At 43.4% G+C, this 18,002-nt stretch overlaps 1 protein-coding gene across 4 annotated transcripts in view; it reads right to left on the bottom strand.

Annotated features, from left to right (window-relative positions):
* Window positions 1-324: 324 nt before the first annotated feature.
* The window catches only part of LOC106810921 (calcium-independent protein kinase C-like), a gene marked incomplete at its 3' end in the record, with an annotated part of 80,997 nt that continues 63,319 nt past the window's right edge, over window positions 325-18,002 (bottom strand). For all 4 annotated transcript variants that reach the window (XM_014814398.1, XM_014814399.1, XM_014814401.1 and 1 more), the window contains 6 exon segments: window positions 325-471; window positions 724-912; window positions 1,499-1,637; window positions 2,251-2,405; window positions 3,491-3,664; window positions 4,509-4,630. In XM_014814398.1, coding sequence (XP_014669884.1) covers window positions 325-471; window positions 724-912; window positions 1,499-1,637; window positions 2,251-2,405; window positions 3,491-3,664; window positions 4,509-4,630 — 926 coding nt within the window.

The following is an 18,002-nucleotide window of genomic DNA, read 5'->3' as shown; positions in this document are numbered from 1 at the left end:
GTCCTTCCATCTCTCTCTCTCTCTCTGTCCTTCCATCTCTCTCTCTCTCTCTCTCTCTCTCTCTCTCTCTCTCTCTCTCTCTCTCTCTCTCTCTCTCTCCTCCTCCTCTCTCTCTCTCTCTCTCTCTACTACTCTACTCTCTACTCTCTCTCTCTCTCTCTCTCTCTCTCTCTCTCTCTCTCTCTCTCTCTCTCTCGTCTCTCTCTCTCTCTCTCTCTCTCTCTCTCTCTCTCTCTCTCTCTCTCTGTCCTTCTATCTCTCTCTCTCTTCTTTCCTGCCTGCTCTCTATCTTGCACTCACTCTCACGTCTTGATTATTACATACAATTTTAGGCTTGAAAGGAGGTTTAACTCTTCGGTGTTCTAGGGCCTCCCAGTTCATCTCCCGGAAGAATGGATGATGCTTGATGGCTTCCTCTCCCCCGTATGCCTCAACACAACCCAGCCGCCTCACTGGATTCTTTGTCATGAACTGCGGACGAAGCAGGCGATTGCTTATTAGTAGAGTAAACCACGAGAAGACTATAAGGAAGAAAAGAAGGAAGCGAGGCATCGTGACGACAATCACATATCAGCACGTCAGTCGGAGATTCTCAAGCTCAAAGCACGTCCAAAATCAGAAATGCTTCAGGTCTGGACTCATCCCTTTCAGCCTAGAAACAGTTTCCTCGTAGCAGCATAGTATATGACAGCAAGCAGACGACCCTCCAGACGCACTGCTTACCCCTTTTAGTATTGACACGGCTTCCTTGCTGAGCCAGACAGGGTAGAGAACGTCGTCATGGAGTATTGACTCAAACAGGTCATCCTCGTTATCAGCCTCGAACGGAGGCTGGCCAGCCATCATCTCATACATGAGTACACCTAGCGCCCACCAGTCAACAGACGGCCCATACTCCAGCTCCTGAAGAATCTGTAATAGACAGCCAGAAACCAAGGCACGTGTACACCACGATGCACCAGCAGAAACTACATTAGTACGTTGTAACAGACAGCCAGAAACTATAGCAGAAGTAAGCTGTAATAGACAACAAGAAACTATAGTATGCTTATACTGCAACAGACAGCCAGAAACTATAGCAGAAGTAAGCTGTAATAGACAACAAGAAACTATAGTATGCTTATACTGCAACAGACAGCCAGAAATTATAGCAGAAGTAAGCTGTAATAGACAACAAGAAACTATAGTATGCTTATACTGTAACAGACAGTCAGAAACTATAGCAGAAATAAGCTGTAATAGGCAACAAGAAACGATAGTATGCTTATACTGCAACAGACAGCCAGAAACTATAGCAGAGCTAAGCTGTAATAGGCAACAAGAAACTATAGTATGCTTATACTGCAACAGACAGCCAGAAACTATAGCAGAAGTAAGCTGCAACAGATAGCTAGAAACTATAGTAGGCTTAGACTGTGACAGACACCCAAAGTATAACAGGCATACCTGTAATAGACGGTCAAGAAGCTATAAACGAACATATAGACTGAACACTCACCTCAGGTGCAATGTAGTCGGGCGTACCACAGAAGGTGGTGGTCAGTTGGTCATCTAGAATGCCTTCCTTGCACATGCCAAAGTCAGCAATTTTGCAGTGTCCCTCTGTGTCCAGTAATATGTTGTCTAGCTTCAAGTCTCTACAACGAAACCAAGAGCAAGGCGATGAGAATCGGAAAAAGTTCAAACGTTGCCACCTTTACAGCTACAGGCAACCATATGATGATAGCAGAGTTGCCTGTTTTTACCGGCCTTTCATGGGCAACAACCTTGGATAGTCAAAGCTAGATCCGAGCTGCGAGCCAAACCGTGTTATCGTGCGTGCTCGCGCTCACGTATGCATGATGCAAGAACTTTAGGCCTGCTAATGCGACATTAGCCGTCACCACCTTTTCCTACCCTATTCTGTCACTGCGCCTTGCACCTGCGTATAATGCATTCTCTGTACAGAAACTTCATGCTGCTAATGCGACCTCAGCAGTCACTGCTTCTCCTACCCTATTCTGTGACCGTGCCTTGCTGAGAACACACACACACGCACGCACGCACGCACGCACGCACGCACGCACGCACGCACCCACACACACACACACACACGCGCGCACACACATGCGCGCGCGTGCACACACACAACCACGCGTGCACACACACACACACACACACACGTGCGCACACACAACCACGCACGTGCACACACACACGCACGCACGCACGCACGCACACGCACACGCACACACAACATTGCGCACGCACCTGTATATAATGCCGTGTCTGTGCAGGAACTGCAGAGCTAACGTCACCTCGGCGGCGTAGAACCGTGCGCGCGGCTCGTCAAACTTGCGCGAGCGCTGGATCTGGAACATGAGGTCTCCGCCGTTGACGTACTCCATGATGAAGAAGAGACGATCCTGCGGGGAAGAACAACAACAACATGCAGACGATCACAGATCATGCACGCGGCACCACCTGCAGGCGCCCGCAGCGCCACATGCAGGTGGCGAAGCCTGCATGAGCACCAGACATGGCGGGCCCTCGTTTGGCAGCACTGTATGACAGCACTGCGGCCCTGAACCTCGCCGTATCTTGGTACTTTAGCAACATCAGCAGACGGATACAGAAAGCCGTTACACCATGTAACTTCTATTCTTCCCTTCTCTCAGGCAGGGGTTCTTAACCTGTGGTCCACGTACCACTTTGGGGGTCTGTGGATGGGCTTCAGGGGGTCCGTGAACCCCATTGTATGCAAAATTGTGTGTTTAAGTGGTTATGTGCATTTTTCTGGGGAGGGGTCCGTAGCTTTTACCAGATTCTCAAAAGGGTCCATGACTAAAAAAAGGTTAAGAACCACTGTTCTAAAGTCATGACACACAGGCAGCCAGACGGCTTGTGCTTTATTGCCAGAGTCACTGCGGCATTAGACGTTACTGTTGATACTGCATTGTCATGATGCGTAGGATAATATTCTGCATTGCACAATGCCTTTCTAGGCTGTTTCATGATAATACCCTTTATTCCAAGACTTTCTTTGAGTAAAAAAAATAACCTTTTTAAAGACATTAATCTTGTAAATTGTTGAATAATAACTTTAAGATCAGTTTTACCACATGGGAAACCTTTATCATCCACTGCCCCATTGTTTGCCATTTTCGTAACCCTTTGTTTGAAATAGGTGATTAAATATGTAAATAATAATTAACAAGTCAACCCTGAGACAATGTAACATTATTTTACACCAAATAATGTAATGGTTTTTTTTATATAACACACATGAAAAACTTAAATTAACAAAATGAACCGAGTGTGTCCACATAGCGTACAATGCTTTATGGATTTATGTAAAAAAAACTTTACATCTGTACAATGCCTGGTCCTGAGGCAATGGGGAATAAGCCTTTACTCAATGCACCTCCATTGTATAGGTAGCATTAGGGTCTGACGATGCTTGCTTTATGCCATGTAGCAGACCTGAATAGCCTGCAATGCATGCACGTACCCTAGTCTGGAAGGCAGAGTGAAGTGCTGTGAGGAATGGATGCTTGGCTGACAGCGCCAGCACCCTCTTCTCTGTCATTGTGCAGTCGACATCATCGTCCTGGAGAATCACGTCCTTCTTTAAGACTTTTACGGCATAGATCTCGTCCGTTCCCTTCCTCTCTGCTAGCATCACCTGTATACGCAATAACGACAGCATCGCTACACAAGCGTACGCAACATTCGCACATACAAACACATAATATATGCACGTATGTGCATACGCACGCACGTTTTAAAGGATTCATTTCTTAACTAAATGCAGAATCTGGACAAATATAACAAAATATAGTCTCTCCTAATAGCAAACATTACTGACTACTCCGTGTATAAAATATACTAAGCGCTTGTGCTGTTATTTCATATAAAATAGCAAATAATGCAGCCACATTCTTTTGTCACGAAAATTCCGTGGAAATCGGCAAACACCAGGCAAAGGTGCATCTCACTGGGTGACGTAGAGTTTCTAGACTAGTACAACATCTCTATTACTTAATGATACTATTAAAGTTAAAGTTACTATTAACAACGTATAGGCACAAGGTCTCGCGAGAAAGAAGTGGCATCATCATTAAACCACGTCAACAAGAAGTGAATAAGGACGTTTCAATTATCGCATATTTTGGTGAAAGTAACGTTGTACGAGTGTTCTAAAACATGTTAGCCTTACTGTAGATGCTTGCTGTTACACAAGCAATACCAGTAAGTATTTTAACGATTGGAAAAATACTAGAACAATCGGGAAGACTGTTCGAAATCATCAATTAAATGTATGCAAGTATATATGTAAGAATATCTATGTATACATACATGTATGCACATGCATACGCATGCATGCATGTTTGCGATCCTACACAATTAAATGCAATGTATATGCACTCTTTACGCACGCCCGTCTATACAAGCGTGCGCTCATCCATACAGCGCTCAACACCCTACTTGTGTCACACTCCTCTGCTCCTGCAGGGGGCAGCACTTACCTTGCCGAAGCTACCCTTGCCGAGAACTTTGATGAAGGTGAAGTGGTCGAGTCCGATGCGGTCGCTGCGTGAGGGCGTGGTTGGACTGCGTGAGGGACTGCTGATGCCCATGCGTGCCATGTCTGTGAAGATACACGTCTGTTGGCCGAGACGCGCACACATGCACACGTGCACGGCTCCCGAGTGCCGCCAGCGCCCTCTATATTTCGAGAGACTGCACGGGCTTGCGCCGTCTGCACGGACCTCTGTGGGTTTGCTCCAATGTCTTTAGTATATATTTTATATTCTACTACTTATAATTTTTTGGGGTGTTATCTCAAGGACTTCAGTTTCTTTAGCTATTTCAGCAGTTAGTCAGGTTTGCAAGGAGATCCTTAGCTGCTACATTTAAGGAACTAGATTTCCTAGTATTTTTGTTTAACCTCAGCGGCTATACATCCACTGTCAGCAGTGGGTTACGGCTGTCACCACATGTTAATGGCCCGTGTCACTTTATCACTCACAGAATCTCTAGCCAACGAACCACGAATCGCAACTTATCGAATATCTACATGCAATGCCCACGTTTCGTGATCGTATTGTTTGTAATTGGTACTGCTAGACCAGGCAATAATTTCCTACATGACTGAGTCAAATTACCAAGAGTGTTGGGTCATGGCTGCAGTGAGATGAAAATAAAAAAGTTTGCTCGATTTCTTTTCTAGATTTAATAAAAATTACGTGAAGGATAATATAGCCCTATAACATATTCCCATACATTCCCATAATATAACTGTGGTGTGTATATTTGAGATAAACAACGGATTTTATATTTGTACTTTTTCCCTTTGGTGGGTCCTGGACGTAAAATAAATTTTTTAAGAATAACACTAATTGAGCCTTTACCATTATTCACAGGCATTCTATTCTTTAATTATAATGCAAATTTTGTCTGCTCCTCTTTATTAATGATAAAATAAAACCAGAAGTGATTCTGAATATGACTAATGTGCTATTGTCTGGCATTAATTCTTGGTAACAGTGTCATATATACTGTGCCAGTACAAACCAAAACAGCATAATTTACGTAATAACACCAGCACAATGCATAGCATGCTGTGACAATCTTTTAAAACTCAATTCTGATTCATTTTCTATTAATATTGAATAGTGATAATGAGTGCGTACTATGAATAAACGTAATTTCATCTAAATATAATGCTTAAATCTGGATCAGTGATATTTTAAGTACTGTACAGCTTAAATCCACATCATTATGTGAGTTTTGTTAGATATTGTTAAACACATTGACTGATAGGTGCATGTAAGCAGCTCTTATTGGGATGGCTCAAGTAGATGATGCATAGGTGCAGTTAACGCTAGTCAACCTTCAGCTGTTATAGTATAGTACGTCATGACATGACACATCATGCCATATGATGTCATATTAAGGTAGAAACCCCATGAAAATATGTATACTATAAATTAATTAATAAATAAATAAATAAATATATATATTTATGTATTTATATAGTATACATATGTTCATGGTAAAAACAAAATCAACAAACCATACCAGATTCCTAATCGTGCATGTTATACAAATAATTACATCTAGTAACCATCACGTTACAGGCAGGAGACTTATCAATGCTATCACAAGTGACATCACTACCTACATCACTATTCATGTGCTGATGGCATTGTTAAAGGGATAGTAGACTCTAGGATTTTACTGCATACAACTGTACTTACTGTATAACAAATTGTCTATACCCACACCCCGGCCACCCTCTGCCTGTGAGGCTGGTAATGGGGGTAAGAACACATCCGCACACGCATGCCACGAAGAGAGGCTCCACATGCCTACTAGACTCTGAGCCTCGGAGACCCAGAGACAGGTTCTCACCTCACAGGCTGCCTGCCGAGACTTGGCGAGCACTCTCTTCACCTACAGTCATACTCTCTCACACAGCAAGCCCTTTCTCTCACGGGTTCCTCACTTGAACCTGTCACCCTTCCTTACATTTTCAGGTTACCCTACCTTGCAGTGCACTGCTTTCCTGCAGGATACCCTTTTTTGTGAGGTATTTAGGGCATCTCCGAAAAGCATTCTCGCTGGTACGGCGATATTCTTTACAGCACCCATTGTCTTGTAGGACACCATTCACCTCCCTGTTTGCCCTTGCCTGCCATTGCAGTCACACAACACGGTGCAGCGAATGAAGCGCAAAAACCCAGCCACCCGAGAAAAACTCTCATGGTGACAAGCTACAGCCACAGAAAGCAAATTGATTGACAGAAACCCAATGTTTGTTGGCAATGCTGATGACGTATACTTCGTGTGACTTCCGACTATACATGCGTACAATCATATTACAACTGCCATGATGATGATGATGCCAGAGATTCATATATCATCATCGTCAATCAGACATGCCATTTGTTTCAATAGTCTGTCAACCCATAGCCAGGTGTGTGCATGCATGGTTTGTGTGTTTGGGTGTGCGTGTGCCTGTGTGTGTGTACAAGTGCATATGCGAGTCTCTGTGTGTGCCTTATGCTGCTTGCTGACATGCAGCCTGTGTGCAAGCAGGGTGAATTGGGCGTTAGGGTTGGAGGGGGGGAAAGGATCTAGTCAGGCTCCTCACTCTCAAGAGCTCATATTGAGGCTGTTCACAAATGCCGAGTTGACATAAGTGAAGCCCTTGAATTCTTCCTGGTTGATGGCCTTGATGATCGCCGGATCGATCGGAGTCAGTACAGGTTCCTCTTTGGTAAAGTCAGCGTCAAAGTTGCCAACGTCCTTCTTTGTTTTCTGCACAAACAAGTGGCGAAAAAGATATGAATATAATAAGTCGAGACTGCAGCCACGTAACAGTTTTGCAGAGAGGTGACTTGTTGTACATCATATACATAGATAATTAGCTTGCCCTATTCTCCTCTTCATGTCTATGTCACTTTCTCTATGCCTCCACCTCTTTTCCACTTCTCACTCTCCTTCTCCTCCTCCTCCCACTCATCCTCCTTCACTTCCTTCTCATTCTATCTATCTCACACTTTCTCTCTCTCTCTCTCTCTCTCTCTGTCCTTCCATCTCTCTCTCTCTCTCTGTCCTTCCATCTCTCTCTAAAGTGACACTCTACTGGGACACAAATCCCAGAAGGAGAAGATGATGAAGGGGAGGAAATGGAAAATAAAGAATGTGAAAGGAGGTTTAACTCTTCGGTGTTCTAGGGCCTCCCAGTTCATCTCCCGGAAGAATGGATGATGCTTGATGGCTTCCTCTCCCCCGTATTGCTCAACACAACCCAGCCGCCTCACTGGATTCTTTGTCATGAACTGCGGACGAAGCAGGCGATTGCTTATTAGTAGAGTAAACCACGAGAAGACTATAAGGAAGAAAAGAAGGAAGCGAGGCATCGTGACGACAATCACAATATCAGCACGCAGTCGAGATTCTCAAGCTCAAAGCACGTCCAAAATCAGAAATGCTTCAGGTCTGGACTCATCCCTTTCAGCCTAGAAACAGTTTCCTCGTAGCAGCATAGTATATATGACAGCAAGCAGACGACCCTCCAGAACGCACTGCTTACCCCTTTTAGTATTGACACGGCTTCCTTGCTGAGCCAGACAGGGTAGAGAACGTCGTCATGGAGTATTGACTCAAACAGGTCATCCTCGTTATCAGCCTCGAACGGAGGCCTGGCCAGCCATCATCTCATACATGAGTACACCTAGCCGCCCACAGTCAACAGACGGCCCATACTCCAAGCTCCTGAAGAATCTGTAATAGACAGCCAGAAACCAAGGCACGTGTACACCACGATGCACCAGCAGAAACTACATTAGTACGTTGTAACAGACAAGCGCAAAACTATAGGCAGAAGTAAGCTGTAATAGACAAACAAGAACTATAGTATGCTTATACTGCAACAGACAGCCAGAAACTATAGCAGAGAATAAGCTGTAATACGACAACAAGAAACTATAGTATGCTTATACTGCAACAGACAGCCAGAAATTATAGGCAGAAGTAAGCTGTAATAGACAACAAGAAAACTATAGTATGCTTATACTGTAACAGACAGTCAGAAACTATAGCAGAAATAAGCTGTAATAGGCAACAAGAAACGATAGTATGCTTATACTGCAAACAGACAGCCAGAAACTATAGCAGAGCTAAGCTGTAATAGGCAACAAGAAACTATAGTATGCTTATACTGCAACAGACAGCCAGAAACTATAGCAGAAGTAAGCTGCAACAGATAGCTAGAAACTATAGTAGGCTTAGACTGTGACAGACACCCAAAGTATAACAGGCATACCTGTAATAGACGGTCAAGAAGCTATAAACGAAACATATAGACTGAACACTCACCTCAGTGCAATGTTAGTCGGGCGTACCACAGAAGGTGGTGGTCAGTTGGTCATCTAGAATGCCTTCCTTGCACATCCAAAGTCAGCAATTTTGCAGTGTCCCTCTGTGTCCAGTAATATGTTGTCTAGCTTTCAAGTCTCTACAACGAAACCAAGAGCAAGGCGATGAGAATCGAAAAAGTTCAAACGTTGCCACCTTTACAGCTACAGGCAACCATATGATGATAGCAGAGTTGCCTGTTTTTACCAGCCTTCATGGGCAACAACCTTGGATAGTCAAAGCTAGATCCGAGCTGCGAGCCAAACCTGTTATCGTGCGTGCTCGCGCTCACGTATGCATGATGCAAGAACTTTAGGCCTGCTAATGCGACATTAGCCGTCACACCTTTTCCTACCCTATTCTGTCACTGCGCCGGCCTCCCTGCCGTTATAATGCATTCTCTGTAACAGAAACTTCATGCTGCTATGCGACTCAGCAGTCCACTTGCTTCATCCTACGCCTATTCTGTGACGTGCCTTGCGTGAGCAACACAACACACACGCACGCACGCACGCACGCACGCACACAGCCGCGAGCGCACCACGCACAGCAGACACGCCACCACCGAACCCACGGCGCACACACATGCGCGCGCGTGCACACACACAACACGGCGTGCACACCACACACACACCACAACAACACTGCGGCACACACCACAGCAGCACCACTGCACAACGACACACAGCGACGCAACCAGACGCACACGCACAGCACACACAACATTGCGCACGTCCACCTGTATATAATGCCGTGTCCTGTGCAGGAACTGCAGATGCTAACGTACCCGCGGCGTGTAAGAACCGTGCGCCGGCTCGTCAACTTGCGCGAGCGCTGGATCTGGAACATGAGGTCTCTCGCCGTTGACGGTAACTCCATGATGAGAAGAGACGATCCTGCGGGGCAGTAACAACAACAACATGCAGACGATCACAGATCAATGCACGCGCACACCTGCAGCCGCCCGCAGGCGCCACATGCAGGTGGCGCAGCTGCATGAGCAGCTCGACATGGCGGGCTCCTCGTTTGCAGCAACTAGTATGAGCAGTACTGCGGCCCTGAAAGCCTCGCGTATCTGTGTACTGTCTTAGCAACACAGCAGACGGATACAGAAAGCCGTTACACCATGTAATTCTATTGCTTCCCTTTCTCTCATGGCAGGGTTCTTAACCTTGTGGTCCACCTACCACTTTGGCGGTCTCGTGGATGGCTTCAGGGGTTCCGTGAACCCATTGTAATGCAAAATTGTGTTTTAAGTTGGTTTATGTGGCAATTTTTCTGAATGGGAGGGGTCCGTAGCTTTACCAGATTCTCAAAAGGGTCCATGACTACAAAAAGGTTAAGAACCACTGAGTTCTAAAGTCATGACACACAGGCAGCCAGACGCGCTTGTGCTTTATTGCGCAGAGTCACTGCGGCATTAGACGTTATAGTTGATACTGCATTGTCATGATGCGTAGGACATAATTATTCTGCATTGCACAATGTGCTCTTTCTAGGCTGTTTCATTGATAATACCCTTTATTCGCAAGACTTCTTGAGTAAAAAAAATAACTTTTTTAAAAGACACTAATCTTGGTAAGATTGGTTGAATTAATATAACTTTAAGATCAGTTTTAACCATGGCGGGAACCTTTACTATTCCACTGCCCCATGTTTGCCATTTTTGTAAACCCTTTGTTTGAAATAGCGTGATTAAATAGTAATAATAATTAACAATCAACCCTGAGACAATGTAACTTATTTTACACCAAATAATGTAATGGTTTTTTTTATGTAACACACTGAAAAACTTAATTTAACGAAATGAACCGCGAGTGCTGTCCACATGAGTCGCCCCCCCCCCCCCCCCCCCCCTACCAATGCTTTATGATTTATGTAAAAAAAAACTTTACATCTGTACAATGCCTGGTCTGAGGCAATGGGGAATAAGCCTTTACTCAATGCACCTCCATTGTATAGGTAGCATTAGGGTCTGACGATGCTTGCTTTATGCCATGTAGCAGACCTGAATAGCCTGCCAATGCATGCACGTACCTAGTCTGGAAGGCAGAGGTGAAGTGGCTGTGAGGAATGCGATGCTTGGCTGACAGCGCCAGCACCCTCTTCTCTGTCATTGTGGCAGTCGACATCATCGTCCTGGAGAATCACGGCCCTTCTTTAAGACTTTTACGAGCATAGATCTCGTCCGTTCCCTTCTCTCTTGGCTAGCATCACCTGTATACGCAATAACGACAGCATCGCTACACAAGCGCTACGCAACATCGCACATACAAACACATAATATATGCACGTATGTGCATACGCACGCACGTTTTTAAAGGATTCATTTCTTAACTAAATGCAGAATCTGGACAAATATAACAAAATATAGTCTCTCCTAATAGCAAACATTACTGACTACTCCGTGTATAAAATATACTAAGCGCTTGTGCTGTTATTTCATATAAAATAGCAAATAATGCAGCCACATTCTTTTTTGTCACAAAATTCCTGGAAATCGGCAAACACCAGGCAAAGGTGCATCTCACTGGGTGACGTAGAGATTTCTAGACTAGTACAACATCTCTATTACTTAATGATCACTATTAAAGTTTAAAGTTACTATTAAAAACGTATAGGCACAAGGTCTTCCGCGAGAAAGAAGTGGCATCATCATTAAACCACGTCAACAAGAATGAATAAGGACGTTTCAATTATCGCATATTTTGGTGAAAGTAACGTTGTACGGAGTGTTCTAAAACATGTTAGCCTTACTGTAGATGCTTGCTGTTACACAAGCAATACCAGTAAGTATTTTAACGCTTGGAAAATATATGAACATCGGGAAGACTGTTCGAAATCATCTAATTAAATGTATGCAAGTATATGATGTAAGAATAATCTATGTATACATGTTACAGCACATGCATACGCATGCATGCATGTTTGCGATCCTACACAATTAAATGCAATGTATATGCACTCTTTACGCACGCCCGTCTATACAAGGCCTGCGCTCATCCATACGCGCTGAACACCACTACTTGTGTCACACTCCTACTGCTTCTGCAGGGGGCAGCACTTACCTTGCCGAAGCTACCCTTGCCGAGAACTTTTGTGAAGGTGAAGTGGTCGAGTCCGATGCGGTCGCTGCGTGAGGGCGTGGTTGGGACTTGCGTGAGGGACTGCTGATGCCCATGCGTGCCATGTCTGTGAAGATACATCGTCTGTTGCCGAGACGCGCACACATCGCACACGTGCACGGCTACCGAGTGCGCCAGCGCCCTCTATATTGTCGAGACTGCACGGGCTTGCGCCGTCTGCACGGACCTCTGTGGGTTTGCTCCAATGTCTTTAGTATATATTTTATATTCTACTACTTATTAATTTTTTGGGGTGTTATCTTCAAGGACTTCAGTTTCTTTAGGCTATTTCAGCAGTTAGTCAGGTTTGCAAGGAGGTCCTTTAGCTGCTACATTTAAGGAACTAGATTTCCTAGTATTTTTGTTTAACCTCAGCGGCTATACATCCACTGTCAGCAAGTGGGTTACGGCTGTCACCACATGTTAATGGCCCGTGTCACTTTATCACTCACGTAATCTCTAGCCAACGAACACGAATCACAACTTATCGAATATCTACACGCAATGCCCACGTTTCGTGATCTTATTGTTGTTTGTAATTGGTACTGCTAGACCAGGCAATAATTTCCTACATGACTGATCAATTACCAAGAGTGTTGGGGTCATGGCTGCAGTGGAGATGAAATAAAAAAGTTTGATCGATTTCTTTCTAAGATTTAATAAAATTACGTGAAGGATAATATAGCCCTATAACATGATTCCCATTACATTCCCATCAATATAACTGTGGTGTGTATATTTGAGATAAACAACGATTTTATATTTGTACTTTTTCCCTTTGGTGGGTCCTGAACGTTAAAATAAATTTTTTAAAATAACACTAATTGAGCCTTTACCATTATTCACAGGCATTCTATTCTTTAATTTAATGCAAATTTTGTCTGTTCCTCTTTATTAATGATAAAATAAAACCAGAACTGATTCTGAATATGACTAATGTGCTATTGTCTGGCATTTCATTCTGTAACAGTGTCATATATACTGTGCCAGTACAAACCAAAACAGCACAATTTACGTAATCACACCAGCACAATGCATAGCATGCCTGTGACAATCTCTTTAAAACTCAATTCTGATTCATTTTCTATTAATATTGAATAGTGATAATGAGTGCGTACTATGAATAAACGTAATTTCATCTAAATATAATGCTTAAATCTGGATCAGTGATATTTTAAGTACTGTACAGCTTAAATCCACACTCATTATGTGAGTTTTGTTAGATATGTTAAACACATGACTGATAGGTGCATGTAAGCAGCTCTTATTGGGATGGCTCAAGTAGAGGGTGCATAGGTGCAGTTAACGCTAGTCAACCTTCAGCTGTTATAGTATAGTACGTCATGACATGACACATCATGCCATATGATGTCATATTAAGGTAGAAACCCCATGAAAATATGTATACTATAAATTAATTAATAAATAAATATATATATTTATGTATTTATATAGTATACATAATGTTCATGGAAAAAAATCAACAAACCATACCAGATTCCTAATCGTGCATGTTATACACAATAATTACAATCTAAGTAACCATCACGTTACAGGCAGGAGACTTATCAATGCCTATCACAAGTGACATCACCACCTACATCACTATTCATGTGCTGAAGGCATTGTTAAAGGGATAGTAGACTCTAGGATTTTAACTGCATACAACTGTACTTACTGTATAACAAATTGTCTATACCCAACCCGCGGCCCCCCACTCCGAGGTCAGAGGACCGCATGCGCGTTCGCCAAAATCTCTCGGTAAAGGGGTATTTTTCGCGCGACAAAATCCGGCCAAGAATTGTAAAAAAAGGGGGTGTATTTGACTTTTCACCCGGAGATTTCTTTAAAAAGGGGGTGTTTTTCCTCTCTCTCTTTCATCTTGAATATCATAGAAAACTTTATTAAATCCCGGGATCAAATTCCTGAAATTCCTGCTAGTTTTGAAAGCTCATTCAAGATTATTTAATTTTGAAATGTAAAAATATTGCCCCCTAGTTCCCCTCGATCACTGAACTCTACACTACGTAGTGTAGACTGGTTCGACAGTTCCACACGCTACACTAACGTCACTACGGTTGGAATGAGAGCTCACCTGAGATAGGGAGTACATTGAGCAGTGTTCCGGATTTAGGGGGGTCTCCAAGGCAGGAAAAACCCGCAAAAAGCCCGCGAAAGGGGGGTTAAGAAATTTTAGCAGTCCTGAGATAGGGGGGTGCTTTCAAAGGGAGGGAACGAGCATATGCGTACCCTAAATAACACTGAGTGGGGGGGCCGGGACCCACACGTACTTGTTACCAGATACCTAATTTAATTGTTATAATTAATTATACATCAACGCTACGAAATTTGAACGGCGCCATTGACACCCGCGACCGTGCTGCACCCTGAAAAAGTTGCGCATTTGCCAATTTATTTTGCACGTTACAGATCGAGGGCTAATCACAAAGGTGCAATTATATTTATACCTAAATGCTATTTAACCTAACAATGTTCATTTTAGGACAAATTTATCCATAATATAACTGAAACTATATGCCGTTTATAAGATATTACAATCCTTTTGCTTTTAAATTAATAAATAAGAAACACCCTCGGTCTGTAGCCCTTGGCTGAAAAGTCGTTTTGCGCAACTTATCAGATCGTGCGCTTTGAGTGGCGCCACCGTCGTTGTAATAAAACTATAGTCGTTAGTTTTAAAACATTTTTTAATAATATTTTTAATGGTGATTGAACCATGAAACTTTTTATGTAGCGTAATTTTAACCTAAATTAACTGAAAATAACCCTAGAACCTAGAGTAAACGATCCCTTTAATGGTTAGTCACAGAATCCTCATCCAATTACTACATGCCATTAGAAATGCACAACACTAGTCCACGAAATTTCTGATGTTATTTATATTTGTTAACGCGGCAAACGTTATGCTATTGCATTTACGTGCGCCCACACATCTATGAATGCGAGTTATATAAGGAAGATGGCAAGTGCCCCACTGTGTGGAGACGTACAGGCATGGATCAATGTTAGAGTATGCACGATGCATCAAGGACACAGTGAGGTTTACAGGCATCAGCCAGGCCTGTCACTACAGTCTGCACTGCACAGTGACCGAACAGCGCAGGGGCAGCTCTCAGAAATATACAGACATCCAAGCTACAGGTGCTTTCCATGTGCGCAAGAGAAAGTCAGTGATTTAGAGTGAGCATGACATGAAAATAGAGAAATGTGAGAATGGGAAAGAAGAGACAATGAATGTTGGCGTGATAGCAAAAAAATATAGAATTATTATTGCTAGCAAATGAGATTCATGCAATAACTAGAAAGAAATAAGCATAAAGAACCGCTTCACTGCAAACTGGTACACCCCAGCGTCTGCTTACATGAGACATACTCGGATTTCAGCAGATAATGACAAAACCAGCCAGTAGATGGCAGCAGCTGCACGCTCATTTCTAACAAATCAAAGCAGGAGCACAACAATTACATCCCAGCATGCATGCGCACACTCATCATTTCAACTAATAAATTTAATCCACAAACAGTAGATCAGTGGAAAATTGCTGCAGCGAATGGTTTCGAAAGCAAATCATAACGTTTTGGGGGCCCCCTTACCAAATACAACCAATTTCCTAAGTTCCCATATTTCCCACGGTACTATAACGGAGCTAATAAATAAATGATAATTGCCGGACAACTATACCGGCATCGGCTGGTTGCTATAAACGTTCAAGCAGCAGCCAATAAAATCAGTGAAATCATTAACAACGCAGTTACATGAGAGCAACATAATAGCATTCGTATGTATCGCGACGCAAACGGCCGGCCCAGTGGAATGGCATGTTCGCTGGTTTGAAATGTCGACAGTACAGAAAGGCGCTGGTGACAGTAAAAGATGCCTATGACAGGTTGAATGAAGCGAACACCTCCGAGCAGTAAACGGGAGACACGTTGAAAAGAACCTGTGCCGGGAGACGGTGCCATTTCCAATAGCTGCGCGGCCAAGCGGCTGGTTGAAATCCGCTGCACAGTGCAGAATGCACACATCTGATGCAGTGAGCGTATATGTGTGTGAGCATGCACATTGCACAGCTGTCATACAAACACGGGTGAAGACCCCAACACACAGAGCTTACCACAGCAGCAGCACGCACACTCACGTGAGAGAGAGAGAGAGAGAGAGAGAGAGAGAGAGAGAGAGAGAGAGATTCCTTCTATCTCTCTCTCTCTTCTTTCCTGCCTGCTCTCTATCTTGCACTCACTCTCACGTCTTGATTATTACATACAATTTTAGGCTTGAAAGGAGGTTTAACTCTTCGGTGTTCTAGGGCCTCCCAGTTCATCTCCCGGAAGAATGGATGATGCTTGATGGCTTCCTCTCCCCCGTATGCCTCAACACAACCCAGCCGCCTCACTGGATTCTTTGTCATGAACTGCGGACGAAGCAGGCGATTGCTTATTAGTAGAGTAAACCACGAGAAGACTATAAGGAAGAAAAGAAGGAAGCGAGGCATCGTGACGACAATCACATATCAGCACGTCAGTCGGAGATTCTCAAGCTCAAAGCACGTCCAAAATCAGAAATGCTTCAGGTCTGGACTCATCCCTTTCAGCCTAGAAACAGTTTCCTCGTAGCAGCATAGTATATGACAGCAAGCAGACGACCCTCCAGACGCACTGCTTACCCCTTTTAGTATTGACACGGCTTCCTTGCTGAGCCAGACAGGGTAGAGAACGTCGTCATGGAGTATTGACTCAAACAGGTCATCCTCGTTATCAGCCTCGAACGGAGGCTGGCCAGCCATCATCTCATACATGAGTACACCTAGCGCCCACCAGTCAACAGACGGCCCATACTCCAGCTCCTGAAGAATCTGTAATAGACAGCCAGAAACCAAGGCACGTGTACACCACGATGCACCAGCAGAAACTACATTAGTACTGTAATAGCCAAACATTGCATTAGATGTGGACATGAGAAAACTATTGTTTTATTGCTCTTTTGCCTCGTTGCGCCACCTGGTGGAAGCTATAGTGGTGAGCCAAGGGAAGCGGACATATTGAATTTCGACAAGATGTGTAGACCTTTCGTTGTCACGATATTTCTCCTTTAAGATACTTTTGGTCAAACAATTCGGTAAGAAAATATTATAGTAAGATGCACCAATATATATATATTTCATAGCCACAGTGTATGAGAAATGACATCCCCGGTAGCGGGCGTCGTTAGGTTATGTCGAGTGAATTCGAGCATTCTGTTTGCACGAAGGAGCATGGTCGCGCACTGTATAGCACTTCCAGTAGGGTCGGTCTCGATGATTAATTGTTTGTTTACTCTTAAATATGAACAATGCTTTGACAAGTATAATTATTAGTGAAGACTTTTGGACACTAGGGATTCTGGGCATATTGTCGTGTTGGCAATTTATACTGTTGTAACATGTAACTTACTTATGATGATATGTACCTTGATTGTATAACGTAGACTTTAGTACTAAAAGTTGTATTTTGAATGCGTTGCAGTTTATCCTACGTATTGGCGTAGTAGAAGAATAAAGAACGTCGACATATAAGAACGCCATTACAAGTACGTTGTAACAGACAGCCAGAAACTATAGCAGAAGTAAGCTGTAATAGACAACAAGAAACTATAGTATGCTTATACTGCAACAGACAGCCAGAAACTATAGCAGAAGTAAGCTGTAATAGACAACAAGAAACTATAGTATGCTTATACTGCAACAGACAGCCAGAAATTATAGCAGAAGTAAGCTGTAATAGACAACAAGAAACTATAGTATGCTTATACTGCAACAGACAGCCAGAAACTATAGCAGAAGTAAGCTGCAACAGATAGCAAGAAACTATAGTATGCTTATACTGCAACAGACAGCCAGAAACTATAGCAGAAGTAAGCTGCAACAGATAGCAAGAAACTATAGTATGCTTATACTGCAACAGACAGCCAGA

The sequence above is a fragment of the Priapulus caudatus genome, unplaced genomic scaffold (genome assembly GCF_000485595.1).
Source record: "Priapulus caudatus unplaced genomic scaffold, Priapulus_caudatus-5.0.1 Scaffold486, whole genome shotgun sequence".
In the NCBI taxonomy this organism is placed as follows: Eukaryota; Metazoa; Priapulida; class Priapulimorpha; order Priapulimorphida; family Priapulidae; genus Priapulus; species Priapulus caudatus.
The sequence above is the reverse complement of the archived record's forward strand: the minus strand, read 5'-3'. Positions and strand labels throughout refer to the sequence as shown.